The sequence below is a fragment of the Lithobates pipiens genome, unplaced genomic scaffold, assembly GCF_037356315.1.
Source record: "Lithobates pipiens isolate NorthernLeopardFrog02 unplaced genomic scaffold, aLitPip1_a1.2 Scaffold_1, whole genome shotgun sequence".
Taxonomy (NCBI): domain Eukaryota; kingdom Metazoa; phylum Chordata; class Amphibia; order Anura; family Ranidae; genus Lithobates; species Lithobates pipiens.
In genome coordinates, this window is record NW_027507685.1 from 185,911,390 (window position 1) to 185,936,400 (window position 25,011).

The 25,011-nt window shown below is 43.1% G+C and overlaps 1 protein-coding gene and 1 long non-coding RNA gene across 3 annotated transcripts in view; one reads left to right on the forward strand and one right to left on the reverse strand.

Moving 5' to 3' along the window:
* Window positions 1-25,011, reverse strand: part of LOC143980386 (carbonic anhydrase 12-like) — a 95,440-nt gene that overhangs the window by 18,429 nt on the left and 52,000 nt on the right. For both annotated transcript variants that reach the window (XM_077479000.1, XM_077479001.1), the window contains exons 2-5: window positions 15,608-15,678; window positions 13,840-13,869; window positions 7,297-7,461; window positions 2,410-2,561 (exon numbers count right to left, since the gene is read on the reverse strand). In XM_077479000.1, the coding sequence (XP_077335126.1) occupies window positions 2,410-2,561; window positions 7,297-7,461; window positions 13,840-13,869; window positions 15,608-15,659 (399 nt within the window). In that variant the 5' untranslated portion in view covers window positions 15,660-15,678. The remainder of the gene's footprint in view (window positions 1-2,409; window positions 2,562-7,296; window positions 7,462-13,839; window positions 13,870-15,607; window positions 15,679-25,011) is intronic.
* Window positions 21,325-25,011, forward strand: part of LOC143980412 (uncharacterized) — a 67,228-nt gene continuing 63,541 nt past the window's right edge. The window contains exon 1 of the long non-coding RNA XR_013274287.1: window positions 21,325-21,393. This is a non-coding gene — a long non-coding RNA (uncharacterized LOC143980412). The remainder of the gene's footprint in view (window positions 21,394-25,011) is intronic.

The following is a 25,011-nucleotide window of genomic DNA, read 5'->3' on the forward strand; positions in this document are numbered from 1 at the left end:
GTAACAGGTAAAAAAGGGACCTTTAGACTACCCTGGTCAAGTGAGGCCCGGAGTGAATGGACTAGGAGGGAAGTAATGGAGGGCCGGGCATGACAGGGATGTTTAAGGGAACTAGAGGGTTAAGCTGCAAGCGGATTAGCCTTAGGGGGAGGAGCTGGTGGTGAGTGTGGGGACAGGGGAGGAGCCCTATAAGAGGGGGAGTGGGCGGAGCAAAGTCCAGTTCGACGGAGGGGACAGAGAGAGGAGGCAGTTTTTCCCACCCTCCCGCCCTATGTTTCGGTTGTTGGGATTTGCCGGTGTTGTTTTCTTTTCTTCTTTTTCAGGTGGCGGTATCGGATGTCATGACAGCTGTGCAGAAGGCATTGGATGTTGGCAGTTGTGTCTGGTGGTCTTTGACGGTTGGCGGTAAATCAGAAGTCATCTGATATGGGGTGGGGGGCCCATTGCTAGGATGGGTCCCTCCGGTGTATTCCTGAACGTTGGAGGGAATACCGTTATGGTTGTCACTGCGGAGGTTGTCTCCGAGCGGTCACAGCTGGAGGCCTGGAAAAGTTACAAGTGGGTACCGCAGTGATTGGTTGGTTGGTAAAGTTGGTTGGTAAAGTTATGGGTCACCGTCAGAGATCACCAGACCGGCCATGTTAGCTATATGCTATTCGTTACCAGTTGTGGGTTATGGTTATATGGATGGTTATATTTATGGTTATATTTATACTGTTTGGTTATTTATATATAGATATAGATATATTTATATATAATTTGATTGGAGTATTTGAGTATCGTAATAAAGGCTGTTATGGCCATTTTACTCCAAAGCAAGGTGTGGTCTCTTACTTTATGGGTTGATAATGGGGTGGAGGTTGGAGTGGAATGGGTAACAGGTAAAAAAGGGACCTTTAGACTACCCTGGTCAGGGGCTTTCCTTTCAAATTTGTCTGTTAGTGAACGTAACTAATACGGATTTATCCAAAGTTATGAATTATCCAAAATAACCAATGCCGCATCTAAACAAACGGAATGTAACAAATATGAATAAATAATGACAATCATAAAAAATGTTTATTATTCATTTTTTACGTTTTATTTGTTTAGATGCAGAATTCGTTATTCCGCATTAATTCGTAACTTCGGATAAATCCGTATTAGTTATGTTCACTAACAGCCAAATTTGAAAGGAAATTCCAATACCTATAATTTAATAGTTAGCAATTGTTATTATTTGTTATTATTTAGCATTTTCAAATTTTCGGGTTTTCAAATTTTCATTCTTTTGAATTTTCAGATTTCGGATTTTCTAAGTTTCGTAAAAATTAGTTAAACCCGTTTTTGTTAATTCGAACGTTTCCCAATTAATGAATTTGTTGAATTTAGTAAAAAAATGAATTCTGAACAAAACAACTTGCACAGGTCTAATTTTCAACAAAAAGAGAAAAAAAGACTAGGGAGACCATGCACTGTGTACAAAGTTTATGGAGATTCCTGGGTTCACCACCAATAATGTAATGCAGTGGTTTTCAGCTTACTTGATATAGGGGGCTTCTAGTGCAGCCCTTGACATCACCAAAGGGCAGGACATAATATTTAGTGAATATAATGGTACAGCGAACTACCAGAGCCTGCAGACATGTAACATGAGATGGACTATGAACATGCTATAAGTGTACATTTACACTAGCCACTTCATTACAATGCAGCAGCTGGTGTTTTGAAGTGCACAGTGACATTTCAAAAAGTTCTATCTGTGACAGCGATACTATGGAAAAAAAGTACTGTATGCAGTACTGTTTTTCAGGGCACCCCCCCCCCCCCCCTGTAATACAGTGATGTGAACTTGTCACACCAGAGACAAGTGCACTTAGTTCTGCACTCCTGTCACCCAGATTCAGATAAAAGCGGGCTAAAGCCCGTTGTCGGCTCATGTCACAGAGCCAGTCCAGGCTCTGCAGGGATCAAAATAATGTCGGGATTTGCCAAGATCCCTGACTGGTAGCTGGCTCAACCCTTCAGCATGCCGCTGCGAGACTGATCCAGGCGTTTCTGCTTACTGCACAGCCTGGCGCTCCAATGAGCACTGGATGGGCAGAGCAGAGTCAGATCTGTGCTCACTGAAGACTGAGAACTGAGCACTCAGCGGTCTTTAATTGCTTGGCTCTTGGTCTTAGATGCAGCCACCTAAGTGAGTATGTATGTTTGTTTTTTGTAAAACTGCACTTCTGTTTTAAGTACTATCAACCAAAAACCTTTTCTAAACACCAAAGCATGCAAAAAATTTGATATCATATAGATTAACATTTTTAAATTATCAATTCCAATTTAGAAAATATTACATTTTCTTTGCCTTTAACTCAACAGGACTTGACACTATATAAAAAAAAAGCCACATAATTATTGTTCAAAAAAGTCACTTACCTCCAATGGAAAACCTTGGCCATCGATCAGATGTTCTGAACCTAGATTAGCAGAATTCTCATCTCCAAAGTGAATGTGAAAAGCAGTAAGTTTGTAGAGGTTTTCAAGTCCTACCCTCGACAGATAATGCTCTGAACTCAATGATGCTTCAACTGCAGAGATATACAACATTGGGGCACTGATCAAGTTACAAGTATTTATACTTCTCATGACAGCACATAAAGCAATATTTTCTGTGAGCAATTTCAAATTCCCCAAAATTTTCGCAGGCAGTTCTTTTCGCTTCTGGAATTTTTGATTTGGTAAGTATCCACTGACAAGGCACAGTTGTCCAGTATAGCCATTTTTGGATGTATCGGGTGATGGTCTCAAAATGTACCCTTAGGGATTGCGATTTGAGGCTTTTTTGGAGTAAATAGTGGTAGGACCGGATGTAAAATCTCAGAAGATTAGGTTTTAGAGATAGGAGCCTAGCTCTTGATAATTCAAAAAGGTCTTCAACATCTAGGTCAAAAAATATTGAACGTTAATTTACCCAAGCCATTAACTCTAATACCCAACCAACCTTTAAAGTAGAACTAAAAGCAAATGTTTCTTTTCATTTTGGAAAGAGTAAGGGAGGGTTATAACCCCTGTCAGTTTTTTTGCATCTGTATTCCATTGGGGAGATTACCTTTCACCTCCTGTCCCATAGCCAAAACAGGAATTAAGAGGAAATCCTTTATCACTTATTATCCCTTGTCACCAGGGTCACCAGAACTAGTGTCCTCATTAGAAGACTTCCTTTCAATTACTGTTCTGGATACAACCCAAAATTTAGGATTTTCTTGCACTTTCAGTTTTGATAAAATAGGACAGACAGAGAGGAACGAATCTCCCTAACAGGGACACAAGGCAGCAATACAAACCTGACAGGTTCCTATTCTCTCTCCACTAAAAAAATAAGTTTTGCCTTTTGTTATACTTTAACCACTTCCCACCCACCGAATGCAGAATGATGGCCGGAAAGTGGTTCAGTTATCATGACTGGGTGTCATATGACGTCCAGCAGGTTAAGCCGCTAGCGTGCGCCCATGGGACGTGCAGCGTGGCGATTGGTGGTGTGGTGTATCAGTCTGCTAGGCTCTTTACTACGTGATCAGCTGTGTCCGATCACAGCTAATCACAGTGTAAATAGGAAGAGCCATCTATCGGCTTTTCCTCTACTCGCACTGACAGAAGCATGTAGAGGAGAGCCGATTGGCTGCTCTCCTGATGGGGGGGCTGGGCTAAATGATTATCAGTGCAGCCACCCCCCGAGCATGCCCACCCAGGACCAATAGGTATGCCAATCAATGCCCAATAGGGATGGCACTCAGTGCCCATCAGTGAGGCCTAACAGTGCCATCTATCAGTGCCACCTATCAGTGCCCAGTGCCACCTATCAGTGACCATCAGTGCTGCATAACAGTGCCACCTCATCAGTGCCAATTAGTACTGCCTCATCAGTGCCCGTTGTGAAGAAGAATACTTATTTACAAAGTTTTGTAACAGAAACAAAGGAAAAAATCTTTTTTTATTTGTAGCGCAAAAAATAAAAACCCAAATGAGGACCAAATACCAGCAACAGGTGGTAAACAAATAATAAAATTTTGTTTGGATACAGTCTTGCATGGCCGTGCAATTGTCAAAGTGGAACAGCACTGAAAGCTGAAAATTGGCCTAGGCCAGAAGGGGGGGGAAGTGCCCTGTATTGAAACGGTTAAAATTCACTGGGTCAGTCGGTTGAGAGCACTTACCCCATCACCGGCGACTTACCCCTGCTCAGCAGCAGCCTCCCATTCTTCATCACCGATGGTTTCTTGTTCTCCTGTTCTCTGCGGCGGTGGCTTCCATTTGCTCCCTCCTTGGCGACCAATCGGGACTCTTCTCTTTTCGGCCAATCAGAAAACGGGTCTCACACCTGCTTCCGATTGGCCGGATTGAGGATGAGTATTTCAACAGCGAATATTTATTTGCTGTTGTAACACACCTGGGTGGGCTCCAGGTTGCATGCTCTGTGACCAGAGCCCACCCAATTTTGCAGACTACTAGAGCCCATGGCTCTAATCAGGTGCTTCAAAAAAGCCCCTGCTGCTGTAATTCATGCGCCCGGTGACCCGAAATGGGCCAGATGCATGAATAGGGTGGCCAAGGATAGATTCATGCTATGCATGAATCTATCCATTACCATATAGGGAGTGGCCTGGAGAGAGGGGGCGGCCCCTGATTACCCCTAATGGACGGGCTGCCACTGCCGAAGAACTATAGCTACAACGCCTAAGTTAGGTATCTGGGTATATTTTATCATTTTTACTACATTCCACAACCTCTTAGCCCTTGTGGACACAGTCGGACATTCCGACAACAAAATCCGTCCGATTTTGTCCGAAACTGGTGTTGCATACACACAGTTGGACAAAGTTGTCGGAAAATCTGATCTTTCGTAACGTGATGACGTAATTTCGTTACGATGGGACTACATTCAGGCTATTAGCCAATAGCTTTGGTCTAGGAATTTGATCTGAGCATGCGTGGCACTTTGTCCGATTAGAATTCTCTACAAATGATCGGACAAAGTCCGATCGGATCATGTTGTCGTAAAATTTTATAGCCCAGCTCTAAAACTTTGTCGGTCGGATATTCCGACGGAAACAGTCCAATGGAGCCCACACACAGTCGGATTATCCGACAACATGGTCCGATCGGACATTTTCCGTCGGAATGTCCGACCGTGTGTACAAGGGCTAAGTGGACATATGTTTTAGATGCCTGGCATGAGATGTTTAAAAATTCGGGGTATGACTATCAGGTATTTGCCTGCATTTTAGTTTAGTGTCCTACTGGCTAATGATTTGGACACTGTGGTGCTGTTCACTTTACTTATCACTCCATATGAAGGAGGAAGCTGTTTCTGTAAAGAATGTTTTTTTTTGTATATTTAAAATGGTATGTTTTCTGAATAGAGGATTTTGATTTTGATTTTCTTTATGTGGTCTGTGAGTTAACTATGAACATAATTTGAATTATGGATGTTCAAGGAGTTATACAGTAACAGAAAGAGGTAACCTTTTGTAATAAAAAAAATGCCTAAATGTTTAAATTATTCTTAATTTATAAAACTTATATGTTACTACAGGCTGAGGGGAAGGATTGTATTAGCAAAGAATAGTTGACTTTTTTTTTTCTTCTTCCTGCGAATAATTGTAAAATATACGTTGTGGCCCTCATACTGAAAAGTTTGGAGACCTGTGATCTAGGCTAATGGTTTTCTTAATGTATGATATAAGATTCTTAAGTGGGGCCATCCCCAAAGAAAGGCCTTGTGCATATTCCACATATCAGTGAACACATGTATATTAATAATTAATTAAGTTCATTTTCCATGCAGTCACATTGGCAAGAGCCATATCTTGAACAAAAACTGGAGCAAGTACAAAGTAACAGCCTTAACACAGCCACAGCTTCAAAATTGCACCTTTAAAATTTAAATGTCACAAAGAGGTATTTACTGTAGAGCTCTAGGCTGGCCTTTAGATACCTATGTGACTACTCAGTCTAAGAAGGTTTTTCTACACCATATGAACCTGTTCTGAAAATAACTTGAAGCATTGGGTGAAACGTGGAGAAAAAGTGAAGTGCAGAGATGCATGTCAGTACATAACTGCCTACAGAGATCAATAGACTGGACCTGTATAGGTCAGCATTTGTTCCAAGAAGGTGGGTGTCTAGATAGTGGGTTCAGTCATAGTTCAGGGATCAACCGGCTTATGGCTGCACTTTTCACACTTTAGAAGTTAACCTCTGTAAGTACTGTGTTGAAGTTGTGTGTGTCCTTGAAGTTGAAGATTGCTTATACTACTACCTGGACTTTATGCTCCCTTTGTTGGAGAGTTCTTTAAAGCTGGTAATATCATTGTGTCTGGGTTTTCAAGTGATCCACAACCTCCATGAAATGGTAAAAACTCACACACTTTATTGTATATGCCCCTAAAGCGATACTTGCAAACAAATGCAAGGTCCACCTATGTTGCACCTCCCCAACCTTGCCAGGTCCGCTTACAGTAGCAAACCCCCACCTTTCCAGGGTCCACTTATGTTGCAGACTCTCACCCCCCACACCCTTGCAAGGTCATCCTATGTTGCAGCCCCCCTATCCCTTTTGCATGAAATAAACTCTCAGTGAAAGCATTTACAAAAAAAAATAAGAAAAAAGGCTTCCATTTTAATACATGGTTGACTTTAATCACTATAGAATTACTTGATTTGCTTGATTCTACTTAAAAGAGAAGCATACATTTTTTTTTTTAATCATACTTACCTAGATAGATGCAGCATCGGACTGCATCTGTCCTCCCCTACCAGCTCTAAGGCTGACAGCCAAGCGATCATACACCACTGATCCCTCGGTTCTCAGAGCTCCCTGAGCAGTGAACTGGCAACTGTCAATCACCGGCTCTCTGCTCTGCCCCCCCCCCCCCCCTGCGCTCACTGGATTGCTGGGCTGTGGAGGGGCGGGAGTGGCCAGCTCAGCCTCTCAGCGGCTCACTGAGAGACTGAGCCTGGTGCTGGTCCAGGCATGTGGGTGAATCCTGATCATATGGTCACGCTCTTTCCTGAGCCTGGACCTGCTTCAGCCAGCTGTCTGCGGGTCACGGGAGTGCTGAACGATGCACAGGTGGTGTACAGCCAAATGAGCTTTGACTGTACTAGAGTACGTCGTCATAGAAATTTCAGAGGATCATTGACAATCAAAGTGATTTTGATAATCACAGAATGGGAGTTTTGGAGAAAAACAATGCATTAATGGTGGCATTTTCCTTAAAATAAACATTTCATAAGAAATGCAGCCTAAAATTACACACTTACCTGTGTGGCCATTATTAGTGAGAACAGCTGAGGAAGATCCTGATACACCAGTAACTTGTAGTGGGCCCAGACTAGCATAGCTTCTGGTCTCAGATGTTATGATATTAATAGGTGACTGGGAGTTCTGTCCACATGTTGGATAATGTGAGCTCCAGGTTGCAGGTTCTAATAAGTAAATGACATATATACAAACTGTTAGAGAAATGCTTTACCAAACCTCTGGTGTACTCTATGTGTACAAATTAAAATATAATATTTTAACAATGCAATTTATCATGTATGTGAAGGTCTTTGGATTACGCCTTTTGGATCTTCTTTTTTCTATTTTTGGTTTACTGCGTATTTTGTATGTATTTCACACAGTGGAGGATCCGCAACTATTGTCATAACCTTTGTAATCTCTTTTATGGAAAGTATTTCAATAAAAACATTGAAATTTAAAATATAGGATTTTATGAATTTAGTAGATTATATTGCAGATCCTTAACTGCTTTTGTTCTGCAGATGTTGAGAATGAGTGCCAGGATTGCAGTAGGAAACACTGCACCCCCTGGTATCCCTTTGGGTATGCACGTTTGTCACCAAAGATAAAATTTCAAGTGCTGTTAATCTATAGGTGATGCCAATCATGTCATGATACTTGCAAATACATGTAATTCCACTGTGCATACCTCTAGGGAGCTAATCAGCTAATTACAAAGAGGTGCAGTTGGGTATACCAAGAAGGCCTGTGTACAAACTCATGCCAGTTATATAAAATGAAATCTGTTTGCAAACTTAAATTGAAAGGCAATACAAACCGCTTATGCAGCAGCCATACATAATTTTTAAATTGAATTTGAAGTTTTTCATTTTGTTTAATTAAAAAATAAGTATATTCACATTTTACAGCCTCTACTTTTTTTAATTTACAGAGTTCCTCAAAGCCTTCAGCCTATATTGCCAGCATTATCTCTGCGCTAAGGGTTATTGTTTCTCTTTTGAATTTATTAAGGTAACAAGGATCTTCCTAGTGCATCTCAGATCTGTAAATTATATATTATGGAAAATTTGTTGAAAATGCTGAATGCAGCCATTTTTAAGTGCCTTGTATACACTCATCATGCTCCCAGCTATGTGTACACCTTTCATGCTGCAGATATGGCAAATTGGTTCATTAAGTTAAATTACTGGTGTTCATTGGTTATAGAAATTGCATATTGTGATCCCCTTTCAGACCTCCGATACTGGGTGACCCACCACCAGCTGGGGAATTGCTCTGTGTAAAAATGCTAGGACGCTATAAGAGCACTCTCCAGCCAGACCTCTCCCACCACCCCCAGTCCAACTTCTGGAAACTTTAACATGGCTCATGTGACAGTGGGAGTCCCTGCCACTATATAAATGGGTTTGAAATGGATACAGGACTCTCAAGGAGTTTATTTGAGAAGCACCAGCAGTTGTTTTGTGAGCAGACACAACTGTCTTAATATTTCTCTGAATTTGATAAATCCAGATCTGGGCTGGAAGCTTGGAGTTTCCAATGAGCATTGGGTGGGATGTGGCCTTCAGTCCTGTGTCCAGGCTTTGCTAGTTGCTCACAGCCTGTGTGAGCGCACAGGTGGTCATTATTGTTATACGCCAGATCTAGGCATACCTTGGGCCAGTTGATAACATTTGGAGACAGACCCATGTTATGGAGACCTTGTTATTTCTGTCAGATACTGCCTCCCTGGTGAGGGGACTTCTTCCCTGAAGGACTGGGAAGATTGGGAGGGCTACGCAGGCCTAGGAGACCAAAAGTTCTGGGAGGCTTGGGAAGCCAGACGGCTAGCAAGTCCAGGCTAACGAGGCTGGAGGATGCCCAGAAGTCTTGGGTAGAGTGAGCAAACCCAGAAGGGGCTGCAGAACCATATTAGGAGGGCAGGAGTGGGCCTGTGCATCAAGGTACTGCAATTGAGTCTGAGTGAGCCAAGTGGCACTGTATTTTTCATCAGTTGTGTTTGCTGAGAAAGAACCCCATGCATGGGAAACCTGCTATTGTAAGAACTTTCTAAATATTTCCTTTTAAAACAAAATGGGCTGCCACGCCTCTAAACCAAAGTGCCGACTGCCATGGCTCACTTTAATAAAGCATCTGCCACTGAGCTAAACATCCCCCAGATCACAGTCCATATTGCTGACATAAGATACATTGAATTTAATTTACACACTAGGATTTTGGAACTACCAGGACAACCAAAAACACAAATGCGGCAATCTGTAGGTGGGAAGTTTAATACTGCCCACAAAACAACAATTTTTTTTTTTACTTCCCTGTGTTACTAACCCAGTTTTTTTTTTACACTTCCCTGTGTTATTTCCTCAATCTTCCTTCCCTATGTGCTATTACAGATTACACAAACAAGTCCTTCTTGGCTACCCTACAGAAAAGTAATCCAAGCTGCCGACTCCCCTGTTTAGGCAGTGTCCCTCCAAAACACAGGTCCACTTCCAACTACTATGTTAAAAGAATGGCCATATACATAGAGGTTATATAAAATGGGACATCTGTGGCCTAGCTAATAATTATTTTTATGATATCAATAAGTACAAGAACATTTTTAAAAATGTTTTTGATTATTTTCCAGACACTTGCCATACTGATGACCTAATGAAATTAAAACCCCTTAAAGTATTAAGGAATAGATGCCATTATTGGCCTTTAGCAGGGATAGGCCATTTACAGTGGTGTGAAAAAGTGTTTGCCCCCTTCCTCATTTCCTGTTCCTTTGCATGTTTGTCACACTTAAGTGTTTCGGAACATCAAACCAATTTAAACAATAGTCAAGGACAACACAAGTAAACACAAAATGCAATTTGTAAATGAAGGTGTTTATTATTAAAGGTGAAAAAAAATCCAAACCATCATGGCCCTGTGTGAAAAAGTGATTGCCCCCTAAACCTAATAACTGGTTGGGCCACCCTTAGCAGCAACAACTGCAACCAAGCGTTTGCGATAACGTGCAATGAGGCTTTTACAGCGTCCTGGAGGAATTTTGGCCCATTCATCTTTGCAGAATTGTCCTAATTCAGTTACATTAGAGGGTTTTCGAGCATGAATGGCCTTTTTAAGGTCATACCACAACATCTCAATAGGATTCAGGTCAGGACTTTGGCTAGGCCACTCCAAAGTCTTCATTTTGTTTTTCTTCAGCCATTCGGTGGTGGACTTGCTGGTGTGGATCATTGTCCTGCTGCAGAACCCAAGTTCGTTTCAGCTTGAGTACACGAACAGATGGTCGGACATTCTCCTTCAGGATCTCTTGGTAGACAGCAGAATTCATAGTTCCTTTTATCACGGCAAGTCTTCCAGGTCCTGAAGCAGCAAAACAGCCCCAGACCATCACACTACCACCACCATATTTTACTGTTGGTATAATGTTCTTTTTATGAAATGCAGTGTTCCTTCTACGCCAGATATACTTGGACACACACCTTCCAAAGAGTTCCACTTTTGTCTCATCGGTCCACAGAATGTTGTCCCAAAAGTCTTGGGGATCATCAAGATGTATTGTGGAGAAATTGAGACGAGCTTTGATGTTCTTTTTGCTCAGCAGTGGTTTTCTCCTTGGAACTCTGCCATGCAGGCCATTTTTGCCCAGTCTTTTCCTGATGGTGGAGGCATGAACGCTGACCTTAACTGAGGCAAGTGAGGCCTGCAGTTCCTTGGACGTTGTTGTGGGGTCTTTTGTGACCTCTTGGATGAGTCGTCGCTGCGCTCTTGGGGTAATTTTGGGCGGCCGGCCACTCCTGGGAAGGTTCACCACTGTTCCATGTCTTCGCCATTTGTGGATAATGGCTCTCACTGTGGTTCGCTGGATTCCCAAAGCTTTGGAAATGGCTTTATAACCCTTTCCAGACTGATAGATCTCAATTACTTTCTTTCTCAATTGTTCCTGAATTTCTTTGGGTCTCGGCATGATGTGTAGCTTTTAAGGATCTTCTGGTGGACCTTACTGTGTCAAGCAGCTCCTATTTAAGTGATGCCTTGATTGTGAACAGGTGTGGCAATAATCAGGCCTGGGTGTGGCTAGAGAAATTGAACTCAGATGTGGACAACCACAGTTATAGTATGTTTTAACAAGGGGGGCAATCACTTTTTCACACAGGGCCATGATGGTTTGGATTTTTTTTCACCTTTAATAATAAGCACCTTCATTTACAAATTGCATTTTGTGTTTACTTGTGTTGTCCTTGACTATTGTTTAAATTGGTTTGATGTTCCGAAACACTTAAGTGTGACAAACATGCAAAGGAACAGGAAATGAGGAAGGGGGCAAACACTTTTTCACACCACTGTAGGTGTGACTGAGTGTGAATAAATCGCAACTATATTGTGAGTCGTCTGGACCAAATTTTGTGATTTTCTAATAAGGTGGAGGGTTGTGGAATTGCTTTCATTGCCTTCTTGTCTAACTCCTTTTTCTTTTATACTTCATTGATTCTTCTTTTAGTTTATTGAAGAGGAACTTTACCCTCCCCCATTCATTTTTCATTTTGACCTTACCTGATGCTGTGTGGTACTCATCCACCCAGAAGACCCAGCTTTGTCCTGCTGAGATGCTCTCCTCTACAGCCACTGCTGGGGTCCTGCGCCACCATGTTCTCCTGTGTCATCATCGGTTGACTGTCGGCTCTTCTGGGTTCAGGTGCTGCCTCCCAATGACATGCTGCTAGGCCTGACTCCCTCCCCCCCCCCCTCTAGTAAGTGGAATTACTGAAGTGCTACTTGTACCTCCTTGGATATGCACATTTAATATCCCAGGAGGCATTGGGGGTACTGACATCATTCTTCTAGGCAAGGAAATAGATGGAAAATGGGCCAAAACCTATTCATTAAAAAAAAAAGTAAAAAGAAAAAAAGATAGATATTTGTGTAGCTGTGTGCATGTGTGTTGGGATGGAGATGAGGAAACTTTTTTCAAAGGGTGATGATCCCCTTTAATAAAACTCTTTCAGCACAGGAGACATGAACAGAAAATTGTTATCAAATATTTATCGTAATTTCCTTTCCTGACCCATCCTCACATCAGCAAACAATTGGTTAACACCTCCTCTGGAGCCCCACAGGACCACCTCTTCCTAGCTAAATAAAAGACAACCCCTCCCTCAACATAGGTGTTCGAAAACCTAGCCTGTAACCGGCCACTAGGGAGGGAGCCTGTGCTGACGTGCGGATGGGCCAGGAAAGGAATATGACGGTAAGTATTTGATAACAATTATCCATTTTCGTGGCTCACCTCATGCCAGCACACAACAGGATATACCAAAAAAAATGGGTGGGAGAAAACAAATTAAACGAGACCTTGGCAATCAAAGAAAAGCTGCTAAAGCCAAAAATAATTGAATTCTCTTGTCCCAAACTTGCTGACCCAACATTTAGTTTGTAAGGTTGAATGAAGGCCGCACAAGACTTTGACATATATCTTCCAAGCAATCCTGGCATAACTGCCCTAAAGGCTGCCATCCCTCTAGTCAAATAAGCATGCAATTGTTCTAGAGCAGAAAGGCCTACTTCCTGCATGCCAATCTAATCATCCTGGTAACCCAACAGTGGATGACTCTTGAGGACTTGATGGCTGAATGAAAAGATTGTCCACTTTCCTCTTTTGATCAAGTACACTGTTAGTAACCTGACCATTTGTAAGGAACTGAAGTCTTCCTGCTGTGCACTCAGTGACTCAGGTGTTAAAACTCAAAAGAGACTACTTCCCAGTTTTGCTGGACACTGGATACCACTTTAAAAATTGACCTTTGGAGATAGATATAGTTGGCAGGCAATGTAGGCTACTACGGTCTTGTCCTCCCCCTTGAAGAAGATCCTGAAAGGCTTGCAATGCTAGAAAGGCTTCTTTGCATGCATGATGATTGGGGAATCTGCATTCCACCGTGCTCCAATGGCCTTGCACCTGATTCTTCATATTGTGGACTGGCATCTGGCTTTGGAATTATCCTATCTCCTGGGCTGAGAGGCATGCCCCAAAGAAGCAGAGTGGCAATGTCCAAAATTCCAGTTCTTGCTGAATTTGTATAGGCACAAAGATTTTCTGATTCATAGACAGCACAGCTCATAGACTAAAGAAGGCAAATTGAAACACCCTCATGTGCCAACTAGACCAAGGTATCACCACTGTCAACAAGCTATTCAAAAGATTCCTGGGGCTGTGCCAGTTATGTAAAAGGCAGACACCTGAACTGGAAGTGACTAAAAAAGAAGAACGATTATCTTGGGGGAGGGGTTGTCTTTTATTTAGCTAGGAAGAGGTAGTCCTGTGGGGCTCCAGAAGAGGTGTTAATCCATTGTGTGCTACTGCTGACGTGAGGGGGGCCAGGGAGTGCTCATACTCAGTTCCATTGAGCCACAATGTTGACTGACCATAAACAGTTTAAACCCAATTAGTATTTCACCACTGTATCATTCTTTAACTCTACAATCTATTACTTCATTCCAAATTAGGCATTTGCTTTTAAAATTTATTGTGGTAAATAAATTATTTATTTATTAGAGACAAACACACTTACCGCACAGAAGGTCTTCGTAGCACCAGTCTTCTAAAATAGAGAATCAAATGCAAGAGCATTCAAAACATGAATAGTTAAATATCATCAGAATGTGTGAGTTGTTTAAGTATGGATTGTTTCACTTTGTACAAAACATAGGTTATCAAATCTAATAAACTGACACATTTGAATGAATTTCCTAAAAGCAAATAGGCTGTTTACTTTGCAAAGGGAACTTCACTTTGCAAGGAAAATTTCCCCAGAGCTTGGTGAATGTGGTGAAATTTTACTTTGCAAATAATACTCAATGAGGCACAAGGGGAAATAAATAGCATTTTTGCTTGCATATGATTGAATGAAGAAAGTCAGAAGAGCTTCACCTCATTTACTAAGCTCTGAGGAAAATTGACATTCCAGGGGAAACTTCCCTTGCAAAGTGAACAGCCCATATGTATTTATATAGCCATCAGAATTTAAATATCCCATTTAGTGCATGAGATTTTTGGAACAATGATCTTACTAATACCACAGTTACTGTGATATGTATTTTTGCTTACTTTTCTCTTAAATGTAGGGTTAAGCTGGCCATAGATGGATCTAAATTTGGCCATTCAGCAGCCACCAGCTGAATTTTGTACCATCTATGGCCATTCCCATTTAAAAGAAGTTGATATAACCATCGACTTCTATCTAACAGGACTGTTGGAAAATGTTTATTTGATAAGCAGTTGCAGTACTGATTAGTGTATTCTGACAGTGGGGACTCCTCCGCAACAGCACAGCAGGGAGGATTCCTCCATTCACCTGTGGCTAATCGGGAAAAAAAATCATCTCTGGCCAGCCTTAGTATAAGGCTACTTTCACACTGATGCACTTTGCAGGTGCTATAGTGCTAAAAATAGCATCTGCAAAGCACCCTGAAAGGGCTTTCACACTGGAGCGGTGTACTTGCAGGACGGTCAAAAAAGTCCTGCAAGCTGAATCTTTGCAGCGCTATAGGAGCGGTGTATTCACCACTCCTAAAGCGCCCCTTTCCATTGAAAACAATGGGGCAGTGCTGCAAACCCGCCAGCAAAGCACTGCTGCAGTGGCGCTAGTGGCCAAATAGCGCCGCTAAAATGGCGCCAAATATAGTGCCGCTTTACCGCAGGCGCCCGACCGCCTCAGTGTGAAAGTAGCCTAATAGGTTAAGCTTAGGTGAAGGGGTTGAGATGAGATGGAAGATTTGGTTTACAGGCTAAAGCAATCTCAAGAGGCCACCCTTGTTGCCATTGCTAACCCCATTCTGACAATGCTAACAAGTATACAAATCTAATGTCCAAGATAAGGTGCAAGAAAACCCTAATTAGAACTATTCTTAAAAAGGTTTCCTACCCCCTACTACCTAGCCTGGATTAAAAAAAGATGTGGGTACTTATCTATCTTAATCCACTCTTGTCTGGTCACATGATCTTGCAGTTCTGGCTCAGGGAATGCTCGAAAAAGCTTTGCATTCCAGAAGCAGTAATGTCACCCATAGGCTCCCATGGCCCAGCTATTGTTGGCGCTCCCTCCTCTTCCCTTCAGAAACCGACACAGGAATGCTGGAGCTGTGGGATCATGTGGCCGGACCAGAGCAGATTAAAGATAGGTAAGTACACACATCTTTTTTTAGAATAAGGGGTCACTTGTGTTCCTTTACATCCAAGCGGCTTAGAAAATCAGCTATAAACAGGAATTTTAGTTATCCATCCTACAAGTTAAAACAATTCCCTTTTAACCAACATTATAAACACCCAAGGTGTTATACCTGAAGCCTGGCTGCAAAGAGCAAGGGAAAAAATGCAGATCAGGAAGAGCATCTTCACAGTCTTCCACACACTGGAAAAAAAGAAATTAGTAATATAAATAATAGCTTTGAATATATGATTTAGGAATTTTGCATTTGTGAGCTAAGAAGACACACATCCAGGGCTCGTGGTAAAATGTTTGCTTCAAAGTCTATGTCACACATGTGGAGCAACAGAAGAAAATTTGCTCTGCAGTGCCAATGGAGACAAATGGACAACTTAAAGCTGTCACATGAAGTAAAGCCTACCTTAGGGGCTTGCTAGTATTTGCATGTTCTGCGTGGACATCTTCAAACTGTTGAGTTAAAGATGAGTTGAACCAAAAATGTTTTAGCGACTCTGACTGAACCAGTGAATTTGGATCTGTGGTTTTTATATTCTTGGGTTCTAAGTAAAGACCTGTTGGAGGCCCATGTGAAGGTTTTTTTTCAAACACCAGTTGAGAGTATTCTTGCCTAATGGAAAACCTGGATACTATTTTAAGAAGAGCTGTGAAACTAAAAATAATTAGTTCAAATTTTGATCTAGTTACCTTTACCACTTACAACCTTTTCTACTTACCAAGACAGAACACTGTCAAAAATGTTGCATCTTTGCCTGCTCCCTTCAGTGGCGGAGGGACTCCTTCACACTTGACAACAGCTTATGTAAAATACCAGAGCTGACACTCTTTAGAGTCCAACACATATATTCTTTTTTCACTAAGGCAGCCCAATAAAAGTCCAAAAGTGGCTAGGGCCGGCCACAGACTGCTTGAATCTCGGGCGGTTCAGCAGGAACCAGCCGAGATTCTAACCATATATGGGCAGGCTGAATGTACAACCAGCCTGCCGAACTTTAAATGAGTTTATAGCAAGCGGCTGTTATAGCTGCTAGCAATAATCACTGTCTCTCCCGGAGAGAACAGCTTCCCCCACCGGAGAAGATAATGGCTTGGCAGAAGGGATTCCCACATCAAAACTGGCCATGGCTGGCCTAAGTGTTTTCAGCAGCTCAAGGATGCCCCTTTATCAGGGCTTAAATATTTAGTGGAGGTCAAACAGTAGACTCTGGTGGTTGGTATGAAGCCATAAATTATTAGGTTGCCATCTTGTATGAGCTACAGCACCTGAATGGCTAATCACAAGGACTGAGTAATGTCACATATGGGGACATGCCTAGAAGTGAGCAAATACCATCCATATCTGCAGTTGCCAGCAAACACACAGGGCACAGTAGGAATCAGAGAGAAACTTTGGGGTGCTATGGCATAAGGTGCCTAAAAACAATGTTTTTGTACATCGTTTGTTATTATACATGCTCGTGGAGCAGTTATATTTACTTATTACATCTAAAAATGTCTACATTTATTGGGAATAACTACACATTTAGTAAAAATGTAAAGGTCACAGCAGTGGTAAACACTAGAATAATAACTCACAATATATGCTTACAGAATATAAAGTGTGCTTTTGACCATTGAGCTCCTCCTCCAGAGGTTGCTAAGGGTTCCTTGAGCAATGAAGAGTTTCTTAAGTGGAATATACACTAGTAGAATTTCATTCAACCTTTTTCCATTGTAAGAATGTTATAAGCACATTTGTTCATTTTTATAATCATTAGAGGGGCAATTAACGTTCGTTTAAGAACACAGCAATGAGAAAATTTGAAGGGGCAGGATGGAAATTTTGATGTATTTTTTTAGCAAACTCCATTGATTCTAAAATCGAATGTTAAAAGCAAACACAATCTTTCAAACAACATTTAAATGTTCTGAGAATTTTCATATGAATTTTCCTAAAGAATTTTCATTTTCAAATTCTACTACTGTATACCCAGCTTAACTCCCAGTAAACACTGATATCAATGATCTTTTTATGTGTAAGGGAGGGCAGATTTCCCACTGGTCAACAATGTAAGAGTGTCCCTTTTCCAAGGACCATTAATATAAGGGGTCCTTCGTCCATTAGCCACCAACATATGCAACCACTATACCAACTACCAATATAAGAAGACACTGACCACCAATGTAAGGTATACTAAGATTTTCACTGTTAGTGTTAAAAAAGAAGTATGGGATTTTTATTTTATTTTATATTCATACTTACCTATGTGAATGGAGCATCAGACCGATGCTGCAGCTGTCCCCTGCTGTCTCTGCACTGAGAACTGCCAAACTCAGCTGATGGCTTGGTTTTCCCAGATCCCAGAGAGGAGAGCTGCTGACTGTCAATCAACAGCTCTCCACTCTGCTTCTCCATGCTCACTGGAGCACTGAGCTGTGGAGGGGCGGGGAGAGGCAGTCTCAGCAGCTCGCTGAGACTAACATCAATCAAGGCAGCTGGTGGATCCAGACTTGGAAGTTGGGATGATACTCTCCCTCGACTGAAAATTGGTCTGGACTAGGGATGAGCCGAACACCCCCCAGTTTGGTTCGCACCAGAACGTTCGAATGGACCTAAAATTTGTGCGAACTTTAGAACCCCATTGAAGTCTATGAGACGCAAACGTTCAAAATAAAAAGTGCTAATTTGAATGGCTAATATGCAAGATATTATCCTAAAAAGGGTTTGGGTACGAGGCTCCTTCCCCAGGGGACATGGGTCAATGCCTAAAATGTTTTTAAAAACTGCTGTTTTTTCGGGAGCACTGATTTTAATGAAGATTAAAGTGAAAAAAAACGTGAAATATTCCTTTAAATATCGTGCCTGGGGGGTATGCCTGTGAAGTGCCATGTGTTTCCCGTGTTTAGAACAGTCCCTGCACAAAATGACATTTAATGTCATGTCTGGTTCCAGCAATACGGATGAAAATCATTGAGAAAAAAATGCCATGGGTAGCCCCCCCGCCCATTACCAGCCCCTTTGGGTCTTGTACGGGTATTAAGGGGAACCCGTACCCCCAAAAAAAAAAAGGAAAGGCGTGGGGCCCCCAGGCCCTATATACTCAGAACAGCAGTATACAGGCAGTGCAAACAAGACAGGGACTGTGTAGGTTTGTTGTGTTAAGTAGAATCTGTTTGTAATTTTGATCTGGTACATTTTTAAAGTGTAGCTCCAGTCAAAAAATCTATTTTTAAGCTTTATGGAAAACATAGGGAAGGGTTATCACCCCTGTATAATTTTTTTATGCCTTCCGTCTTTTTTCATCTCACTTCCTGTTGTCTCCTTCCGTTTGCAAGTAGGAGATGTTTGTAAGTTGGATGTTTGAAAGTTGGGGCCTGCCCTATATGCTCTGCAGAAATGGGGGCCTAAGGTGTTGGTGTTGCCACAACACTGTAAGCAGGGCAGGACTTACCATTGGGCTTGACTGGGCTCAAGCCCATGGGCCCGGTCAAATAGGGGGCCCCGCCGAGATACAAAGCCGAGTGTACTCGGCTCTGCTCAAAGTCACGCCCAGTCCCGCCCTATGATGGACATAACACAGGGACTGGGCGTGAACGTGAGCCAAGCCGATTACACTCGGATATTCTCTGCTCTGCTTGGGACTGCGACGGGACCCGAGAGCCACCAAGAGGACCCGAGAGTCGCCGAGATGAGCCATTTTTAAACTTCAAGACAGCAATGACAAGGCTACAAATGACACTGGGACAAGGCTGCAAATGGCAAGGCTACACTGACAAGGCTGCGATGACATTGGACAAGGCTGCAGATGGATGGGCAAGGCTGCAGATGGACACTGATAAGGGTGCATTGATGGGCATTTAAATGTAAGTTTTTCCCTTAAACTTCCCTCCTAAAAGTTTTTTTCCTTACATCCCCTCCTAAACTTCGGGTGCGTGTTATACGCCGATAAATCCGATAATGTATAGAAGGTAGGGCCCGAAAGTGACTCAAGCCCAGGGGCCCCCACCACCCTAAGTCCTGCCCTGACTGTAAGCCCTAAAAGTGACTGTTGGTGGGCGCTGGAGCGCCCTGCTGTGAACGATTATATCAAGAATTGTAATTGCATGCCATTGTTGAACAGTGGTAGAAAAATTGGGCTTTTAGTGGTTGTGGTGGTGGTGCTGGTGCCACAACACTATAAGCCCTCACAGTTACTCTCAGTGGGCGCAGGAACAGGCCCTTCTGTGAAATATTATATCAAGAATTGTAATTACATGCCCCTGTTAAACAGGGGCTGAAAAATTAGGTCTTAAGCACTGCTTGCTGGTGCCACAACACTGCGACCTCTCCCACATACTCTAGTTGGAGTGCAGGAATGAGCCCTGCTGCAAAGCATTGCATCAAACATTTTAATTACACGCCCCTGTTAAACAGGGGCTGAAAAATAGGGCTGGTAGCATCGCCCAGAAGCAAAAATGTTCTTCCAAGATATCAGCGGGATCATTGAGGAGGAAGAGTATAGTCAGTCAACATAACAGGACAGTCACTCAGCATCAGCATAGGCAGTCTTGAAGGGATGTGACATTTAAAAAAAAAATTATTAGATTACATCAGCTTCAGGTGCTTGGTAGCTGGTGGTGATCCAAGACCGATTCATCTTTATGAAGGTCAGTCAATAAACCGAGTCGTGGACAGGCGCACCCTGTGATCGGTAACAAAGCCACCAGCAGCACTGAAGGTGCGTTTCCCGAAAGAACGCTGGATGCAGGACAGGCCAGTAGCTCAATTGCATACTGTGCAAGCTCTGGCCAGTGATCCATGCTCAAGACCCAGTAATCCAGAGGATTTTCGGTGGGAAAGGTGTCCAAGTCTGACCTTGCCCCTAGGTATTCCTGCACCATATAAATCAGATGCTGGCCATGGTTGCTGGAACCAATCATACCTTGGGACTGCGGAATAAAAAATTGTCTGAATGCATTGGTCAGACGGCCACCTTCTCCACCACTCCTTCTGTGACTGACCGAAGCCTCAACAACACGTTGTCCAGGACCAGGAGTTTGTAACCTCCCAGTCTCTGGGAATGCATTGCACAGACCTTTCTGAAAGGCCTCCCGGAGATGTCTCATCCTCTGCTCCCTCTACGACGGCAAGATAAGGTCCACAACCTTTCCCTTGTACCGTGGATCAAGGAGAGTGGCCAGCCAGTAATGGCCCCTCTCTTTGATCCGAAGAATATGAGGATCCTTCTGCAGGCTTTGCAGGATCAGGGAGGACATGCAGCGTAGGTTAGATGAGGCATTCGGTCCGGAGTTCTCTGGGTCACTAAGGACAACATGAATATTATAATTTCTTATAATTATTTTCCAAATTATTTTTTTATCCTATTTCTCTTTTTCATTTTTCTTTATTTATTTTTATTTCTATATTTATTTTTATTTCTATTTTTATTTATTTTTCCATTTATTTTTTTACTTATTTCAAATATTTAATTTATTTTCATTCTTTTTTTTTCGCTTTACTATAATCGATTTTATTTTGATTTTGATTTTGGCATCTTAATTTTTATTTTTAAACTTTCATTTTTTTATTTTAATTTTCTTATTTTTATTTTTATATTTATTTTTATTTTCAGATCCATTTTTTTTTTTATTATTATTTAATTAATTATTGAATTTTCTGTTTTCCTTACACCTACACTTGAAAAAGAAGCGTGCATGTCTGTTCTGGACTTGGCGCATGCTCAGAAGCGCGTTGTGTCTTCTGGTGTCCCCCGCTGACGTCACACGCTGTCCTCACGAGCCGGTCTGTGTCTCTACGGATTGCAGAGCATAGCTGAGCTTCCCCCAGCGCTCTGCGGATGATATCGTTAACATCTTTATTCCGAGACATTGCCTGCTTGAGGGAACAGCTAAGCGTTTATCCACACATTACTGATTCTCTATGTAAGTGAGACTTTTACTTGTTTGATATGAAATAAATGCATTTTTACTGAACTGGCACTCTTCTGTGTTCTATATCTGTCTCCTGCTTATGAGCTGACTTCACTCTGAAGAGGAGCTCCTGCCAGTGATTGTGCAAATATACCATTGGTCCCCCATCCACTACAGACAGCAAGCGACCCCTACTGGATCCTTTACAGAGCCCAAGTACCTTTTAAACTTTGAAAGTGCTTTAAATTAACTTTTAACATTTAGACTGATTTTAATCAAACATCTGAGCTTCAAGCGCCAGCACCCTGTGTTGCTCTTTTGATTAATAGTCTCTATATGAGATACCCCCTCTGAGCAAGTTTATTTTCCATTTCAACTAAACATTTATCTTGGTCTTCACTATTAGTAACAATTCTATTTACCCTAATTAGCTGACTCTTGGGAATTGATTTGAATACCCCAGATGGGTGGAAACTATTATCATTATTATTATTATTATTATACAGGATTTATATAGCGCCGACAGTTTACACAATGCTTTACAACATTGGGCAGACAGTACAATTACAATACAATTCAATACAGGGGGGAATCAGAGAGCCCTGCTCATTAGAGCTTACAATCTAGGAATCTATTGAAATACAAAAGTTGAATACCATTGGTCGATTTTGTGTATAAATCAATACTAAGTCTTCCATTTACCATACCATATACCATGTATCCAAGAAGGGCATTTTTCTTGACTATAAGTCATAATAAACTGCAGACCAGGTATCAAATAGTTAATATAGGTAATTAATAATGATGAAGTTTTCAAGTCACCCTCTCATATCGCAAACACATCTTTCAAAAATCTGAACCAACATTTACAATTTTCGTGGAATAAAATGTTGTTAAAAATGAAAGATTCTTCAACCATATTAACCACTTGCCCACTGGGCACTTAAACCCCCTTCCTAACCAGACCAATTTTCAACTTTCGGTACTCTCACATTTTGAATGACAATTACTAGATAGATAGATAGATAGATAGATGGCTTTTCTCTGAAAAAAGGTGCAGGAACTCACCCCCCCCCCCCTCCTGGTTCATGCCCCTACCCACCTCATAGAACCATTCCCCCCCCAAAACCACCCAGTGCAGCAAGGGACAGCTCAGTCCAGCAAGAGACAGCCCAGTCCAGCAACATTTAACAGGATACTAGTGAGGAGGAGGCTAGGCTACCGATAGGCTACCTACCCACACCAGCCATACAGGGCCATCTTTAATACTGATTGGACCCTGGACGAAAATTTTCTTTGGACTCCCCTGCATGCAATTTTGCTCTCCACCTGCTGTAAACTACAATAAATAGCAGGTAAACTCAATTTACTGTAGCGGATCAGGCAACAATTGTGATTGGTTGGTAGAGATTACAGCATAACATTGCCACTCACTGATTAGTTGCTAGCGGTTACAGAATATCATTTCTGCTTTCTGATTGGTTGCTAGAGGTTACTGCACATCATCACCTCACACCCATTGGTTTCTGGGACTAAGGGCGGTGTGATCAGTGGAAGTAGGGGGGGGAGGGGTGGAATGGTATTAATGGCAGGGCTGGGGGAGGGGGAGGTGTGTCTATTGGCAGTGCTGGGAGTTGATGGAATCAATGGCAGTGCTCTGGGGATGGGATCAGTGGCAGACCTGGGGGGATGGGGGTGGGATGAGTGAAGACAGTGCTGGTGCGGATGGAATGAGTGGCAGGGCTAGTGGAGAGATGGGATCAGTGGCAGTGCTTGGGGGGGGGGAATCAGCAGCAGTGCTGGGGGGGGATCAGTAGCAGTGCTTGGGGGGATCAGTAGCAGTGTTTGGGGGGGAATCAGTAGCAGTGCTTGAGAGGGGGGATAAGTAGCAGTGCTTGGGGGGGAATCGGTAGCAGTGCTTGGGGGGAAATCAGAAGCAGTGCTTGGGAGGGGTGGTCAGTAGCAGTGCTTGGGGGGATCAGTATCTGTGCTTGGGGGTGGGGGGAATCGGTAGCAGTGCTTGGAAGGGGGAATCAGTAGCAGTGCTTGTAAGGGAGGGGGAAAATCAGTGGCAGTGCGTGCTTTGGGTGGATGTGATCAGTGGCAGTGCTGAGTGCAGATCAGTGACACTCACTTGTCCACTCAGTTCCCCCTGCCTGCATGTGAGAGAGGGAGAGGTCACTCGGGAGAGGTGGGTGAGAGCAATAGGGGTGAGATAGAGAGGGGTCAGGTGGGGTGAGAGAGAGAGGGGTGTCAGAGGGAGGGTCAAAGTGGGGTCAGAGAGGGGGATAAGAAAGATAAGAAAGATACCCAGTACCTTCCACAGGATATTCATACTGACCAGCAGCGGGCAGGGCCCATTCTCCTTCTGAGTGAGATCTGCTTGTCCTCCAGCCCGCTGTCAGTGCTCTAAATGGATAGGAGGGCGGATAGCAGTCCCTGGCCGACCTGAACATGGATCTCACACACTAAACAAGCTTTTGGTCAGTCTGTATTGAGAGGAGGAGTGGAGTGCAGATTATTCCTTCTTCCGCTCTCATGATCCCCAGTGGCTCTGGCGGAGGTAGTTTAGTGGCGGGGAGTGCTCTGGCGAAGGTGCCTCCGAGTTTTATTCCTCCATGGCCGTCAGTGCCTAATTACAGGTGGCAGTGCAACAGGCTTCACAGATTTGGACAGATTCGGATATAATAGGATTTTTGTACTCACCGTAAAATCCTTTTCTCTGAAGTTCACTGACTGACACAGCTCCATTAATCTTGACCATAGGGTTGTTACACCACCTTCAGGAGAGGACTAGGCCTGAACATGTTATACATGTGAAAAAACAGAACTTTACAGTTCCGCCCAGGGGGCAGTCCCTCCAGTAACATCCCCTCAGCCTGCCTTCTGACAACAAGCAGTATAAAGTAGATCAATAGGAGGGTAGGGAGCTGTGTCAGTCAGTGAACTTCAGAGAAAAGGATTTTACAGGGAGTACAAAAATCCTATTTTCTCTTTCGTTCACTGACTGACACAGCTCCATTGAGCGCTATGGCGATCAGCATGTGCATACCTCCAGTGGGGAGATCACAGACACCCAGGGACACAGCCACCCAGCGTAGCCCCCCATCCAAGGTGAGAGCCCCCCAGGAGACCCCTGGCTATAGGTATAGGGACAGGGAGAGAAGAGAGGGACCCCCGAATCGACCTCCCAGGGAATGCCCAGCTGCTCAACCCTGCCTAGGCAGGGAGAGCTGTACTTACCATCCGGACGAGCTGGGGACATTCCATCACAGACCCACTCCCGAAGAGTACTGGGTGGCTGCTGGCCACGACACACTGTGACTCAGTCATCAGTAGCCCGGTCATATGTGTGCCCCGAAGCGTTGTGCTCACCGGCCACCCATGGAGTCTGAGGGGCATGTCGTGGCTGACCCAGCACATAGCTATGCTCTGCACACGCTTGATGGCCAGGCTGGGGAGACTAAAAGGATAAGGGTATCCATCTTGCCACCCAGCCAGGCAGATCCAAATCTTGCACAAAAGACAAACTTCTGCAAAAAAAAAAACAGGACCGATGGGCCCGCAGGGTCCATCTCCTTTACCAGGCAGGCTGAGGGGATGTTACTGGAGGGACTGCCCCCCTGGGTG